We start from the raw sequence: 5,090 nt of genomic DNA on the forward strand, positions 1-5,090 counted from the left end.
AGATACAGCGGCAGTTCCTGTAGCTGAGATCGTTAGGTCGAAATCGTTACAAGGCACAAGGTAAGGTAACGATAATTATAATCAGTTTGTTGATCATTTTGCCCAAATTTTATAAATTATTAGGACCGACTGTGAAACAATAATACATGGTGACTGTAATATTAGTTTTAAACGAGAAGAAAACAATTACACAGGGGCGGATCCAGGAATATAAAAAAATGGAGGGTTCCAAGAATTGTGTGTGGGGAAACATGGCAAGCACAGCGAGCCAAAAGTATGGACATTTTGAGGCCATTTTAAAGCCACGTGCACTGAATATTAGGAGATTTTCTGAAGTCATTAGTAATTATTTTTGACTACAAAAATGCCTGAGTACAATACTGCATTGAAGAAATTTTTTTTGTAATTTAATGATGAAAGGGGAGGGTCCGGTCCCCGTGAACCCCCCCCCCCCTCCCCCTGGATCCGCCCTGCAGTGTGCATAAGAAATATAAGCAAATCTTAGATATGCAGTGTACGGCCTTAAACATTCAATTCACCAACCCTGATACAAAGTCTTCATCCACCACATTAGATCATATAAAATGTAATAACCAAGACAAAATCAGTCAAGTTAGTCCGTTGGGGTCATTCTTGTTGGCCGAAGAAACAAAGTAGAGAGAGAGATGTAAAGCGAGTAAAAAAAAAAAAAAGAAGATATTTAAACAATATGACTGAGGAAAATAAAAATAACTCAAGGTATGGAAGCAACTTAAAACCATTGGACACAACAAACCAAAAGAACGTTCAAATGTAGTGTTAAACATCACATCAATGCCACGACGCACCTGAAGTTGCAAAACCACTTAAATTCATTTTATACAAAAGTTGCTTCGTCTTTAGTTGAAAAACTGCCGATAGCCTCAAACAATTACAGTGAGGGATCAGAAGCTTTTAAATCCCAATGCAGAAAGAAAGGTATCACTCCAGATAGTGTTGAAATCCACGCGGTAACAGAGGACTTTGTTCTAAAGGAGTTAAACAAATATGATTAGTGTAAACTTGAATGTTAATATTGTATCTGATATTTTTAAACAGTGTTTCTGCACCTTTTTGTGACAAAAAATAATAATTTAAGTTTGAACCTTACGGTATCCGGAAGGTTGGGTGCACTGAAAGTTTGGCGTCAACACCCACCGGAAAGATTAAACTCCTAACAGAAAGCTGAATTTAATTACCCTGTATAAGTGCAGTGTTTTTTGCAGATATCGTAACGTATCATCTATTATTCTTTTTTAATGAATTCTAAATGGCATACAGCTTTCTTATAACGTAATGCAGAGCTTAATAAAAGGTATAGGCTACTATATCCTCACTTTTGCGTCATACTGCTTTCCTCTTTAGATGTTTACCTACCGATATCTTTATTTTCCATATGCTATCTTATCTTGCCACTAGCATCAACCTAATATTCTTCTGTGGATCATTGAAACTAGGAACATTCGCATGAGCATTTATTTTTGGAGCAAATGTTAACACTAAACTGTTAGTAAAGCGGTGACAGGTGTACAGTGGGTGGGTGGCTTGTGGGGACATTTACCAGCTTGTTCTTCATTACGTATAACATCAATGGTGGGGCGTATTGTTAGGGGTATATACACTTATCAACACCTGTCGATTAAAGCAAACCTTCATTACTTTAGCATCTAGGTACTGTGATGTGTTGCTGGTAATTTATATGATATGAGGTGGCTTTGGGACAGGTGTTAGGTGAATAGTGTATAGGTATGGGGGAAGAGTTGGGTTGTCAGTATGAATTATATGCAAGAAATGGGTTGGCAGCGTGGGTGTGTGGATCAAATGGTGTGGTTCTGTCATCAGTGCGTCATATAGATAGGATGTATGAACCTCAGGCCTGGATGTGGCGGTGGTGGTCGAGGGAGCGTGATGGTGGGTCCTGGTGCTGCAGAAGGCGGTACAGTAGGTGCTGCTGGGAGAAGGACGACCTGGGCTGGGCAGAAAGATCACTACTGGTAGACTTAGAGGCGTTGTGGAGCCTCAGGGCTGCGGGACCTGCCAGAGACGCTGACCTCCTTAATGGTGGTGGTGCCATACGTTTGAATCTGGTGAAAAAATAAATATCAGCAAACCTTAGGATTATGTTCATCACTAGGAATTTCAAGTTAATGCGCCTTTAACCATTGTGTGATGTACTGACGTTACTGGAACATGTTCCTTAATAATATACAGGTATCTAAGAGCATTCTACAGGAACAAGTTTAGTTTTGATATTTTGATTACTGTGTAAAGATAAAACTGATGAGAACCAAACACTCTTTTTCCCTTGAACACATCAGGTGACATCAATCAAAGCTCACCCTAATATCGTATGGTAAGGCATAACAACTTGTTTAGTGTAGATTGAAGTTAATAATGTATAGAAAGTGCAAAAATGAAATTATATTGCAGAAGACGAAACCCATTCAGGTTTTCTGTTGCATGTTTGTTCCACAGATTGTACTTGTAAAGTGGATAAAAATACAAGGTTCAGAGTAAAGAGTAAATAAGGAAGAAGACTCTTGGAGTGCTTGGAATATGTTATCAATACGCCGAATAAACTCGAAAAGGTATATTTTTTTATTATATGACAAAATTCCTCATAAAATATTTCTACACTACTTGTATATTGAAACCTCGTGTATTTCAAGCCTTGGGTTGTACTGGGCGCAAGTATAGTTCAGGGGGAAAGAGTAGTGTACGATAGAATCTGAATGAACAATTATTGTCTCAGGGACCTTTGGTTTATCTTGAAATCCCATATGATTTAGAATTAATCATTGATGTAAAAATATTTTCACTTACAGTTAAGCTGATCAATATGGCGAGTACTGATAACAATACTGTACAAAGATAGCTTACAAGATAAGTTGTTGTCTAGATAGGCAAATGTGGAAACAAGTATAGGAGTTATGAGCATACGAGTTCTGTGTATGGAGATGGGTGTGTGGAGGTTGTAAACAATGATGAAGATATATATTGAAGTTGTAAGCGAGCATTGATGTACTGTATGTGGGGGTTGTAACGAATTGTGAAGGCAGGTGTGGACGAACCTGAGCTGGCCGGTGCGGACACAATCATCGTAAGCGTGGATGAGGGCGAGGAACTCCCCCCAAGTCTCCGGGTCCGACTCTAATACTGCCATAACCTCAACCGCTTCCAGGTGACCTACAGCAGACGGCTCAATAGATTTCCTTAGTTTACAATACAATATTTTATTTAGCGGACGGCCGTCCTATTAGGGTGTACAGCTTAAGTTTGAAGAAGCCACAGGTTCAGAAAATTGTCAGGGCAAACTTTTTTGGAGCGTTAAAAGACGTTAGTGACTATTAGTTGTGAGATATTAGCATTGATGTTAATATACACTCACAAAGGCGGATCCAGGAATGTTAAAGGGGGAGGGGGGTCCAAGAAGTTGTGGGTGGGGAAACATGGCGAGCACAGCGAGTCCACCCAACTGGGGTTTTGTGGGGATGCTGTCAGATTTATTTTTATTTTTTAAATCTGACCAATATCATGGTCATTTTGAGCCCATTTTGGAGCCATGTGTACTTGATATTGGGAGATATTCTCAAGTTAATAGTAAATACTTTTTACTATACACAAATGCATGAGTACAATACTGCATTAAAGAAAAAGTACTGGAATTTTCTGGGGAAAAGGGGGTTCGGTCCCCCCCCCCCCCCTGGATCCGCCCTTGACTCATAATTTTGCATGCTTACGTACCCAGGTCGTTGCCAGCGGCGACAACCACGGTGAGAGGGTTAGGCCCACACCCGTCTGAGGCCTCCAGCTCCTGAAGAAGTGGCATCACTCGACCCCCAGTACCAGCCACCGTCACCACCCCAACCCACAAGACGCACCACACACGATCCTGAGCCAGGTAATGTGTAAACTCAGTGTTTTGTATGGAAAACATTAATAAACTTTACAAATACATTACTTCCCATGATAAATGTCAGCTTAACAAAAATATCAGTTCCTTCACCTGTGAAACGCAAATAGTTCTCACTTAACAGTCTTCGCTAGCGGAATGAAAATAAATTTTAATAACAAATACAGTACTTCACTAGAGGAATGCTTATAAACCTTATTGATACTAACTTATGAAACGTAAATAATTCTGGAAGAAAAACAAATACAAGTCACATGAGGCTTCCTCTGATGACAGACAAATAACAGACTATACTAATAATAATGTCAACTAACTACAGTATCAAAGAAATTTGTTAAGTTTTTAAAGAACTGTTCTGTCAGTGTGTACGTTAACTATAGAGCAAGACACGATATTTCAATTTTGGGATAAAACTCAGTTAGGGATAAAACAGAATCACCCGGAGAGACTGGCAATGACTGCCAGGTCAGGTCAGGTCAGGTCAGGTCAGGTAAAGAAAGGTGACACAGCAAGAACATGGCCAAACTTACCATGACTGTTGCTGGTGTAGTGTTGGCTGTGCTGGTCCACATCCCCTTCGCACCTTATATATGCGTCCAGCATCACACCTCCTGCTGAGTATTGGCTCCACTGTGGCCTGGAGGGTCCTCTTGGCGCCCACACTAACAAGGTGTTCAGCCTCGCTAAGTCGCTGGACAAAACTTGTACCATCACTGCTGTTGTGGTTTTGCTCTTCATGTTGTTCTCCTGCACTGTGATGATAATATGGTGCCATGAGTGGATCTTTGTGGGTAAATGTAAGTAACTGTACATTGTATTTTCCTGATGAACAGTTGGCCAATATTTACAACACCCCTGTACTGTATGCACTCAGATGACGTATTGCTCCTGCTTGTGGATTGGTTTGGCGGGTTTGTACTAAACGCAAAATTCGAAGTAAAGCATTATGATGATTAACAATAGAAAAAGGATAAACAATTTCCTTTCCCCTGGTCGTCTTTCCTCTATGAATATTTTAATGATGAGTGTTTGTGATGAACTTTGTACAGCACCATTATTCCAGACCAGTGTACTGTACCGACTCTGTGATCCACCGCGGCTTCAAGGAGGGCAGTCACAGCCTCTATTGTACAGTTTCCACAATGTATCACTAGGAGCT

The 5,090-nt window shown here is 40.3% G+C and overlaps 1 protein-coding gene across 1 annotated transcript; it reads right to left on the bottom strand.

Annotated features, from left to right (window-relative positions):
- Window positions 1–1,479: 1,479 nt before the first annotated feature.
- LOC121864977 lies at window positions 1,480–4,666 on the bottom strand. Its single transcript, XM_042364213.1, has 4 exons — window positions 4,462–4,666; window positions 3,763–3,910; window positions 3,090–3,204; window positions 1,480–2,102 (listed from the first exon to the last, which is right to left on the bottom strand). Exons 1-4 carry the CDS (start codon window positions 4,501–4,503, stop codon window positions 1,889–1,891), a joined length of 519 nt encoding a protein of 172 aa, XP_042220147.1. The 5' UTR covers window positions 4,504–4,666; the 3' UTR covers window positions 1,480–1,888.
- Window positions 4,667–5,090: the final 424 nt, after the last annotated feature.

This window comes from Homarus americanus, unplaced genomic scaffold, assembly GCF_018991925.1.
Source record: "Homarus americanus isolate GMGI-L3 unplaced genomic scaffold, GMGI_Hamer_2.0 scaffold2539, whole genome shotgun sequence".
NCBI lineage: Eukaryota > Metazoa > Arthropoda > Malacostraca > Decapoda > Nephropidae > Homarus > Homarus americanus.

What these genes read in the sequence shown, in the direction of transcription:
- LOC121864977 (XM_042364213.1), bottom strand. Translation starts at nt 4,503, where the DNA reads ATGTGGACCAGCACAGCCAACACTACACCAGCAACAGTCATG. An exon ending in CTACACCAGCAACAGTCATG is followed by an intron (nt 3,911 to 4,461) that starts GTAAGTTTGGCC and finishes TACCTGGCTCAG; the next exon opens with GATCGTGTGTGGTGCGTCTT. An exon ending in GTCCGCACCGGCCAGCTCAG is followed by an intron (nt 2,103 to 3,089) that starts GTTCGTCCACAC and finishes TTTTTTCACCAG; the next exon opens with ATTCAAACGTATGGCACCAC.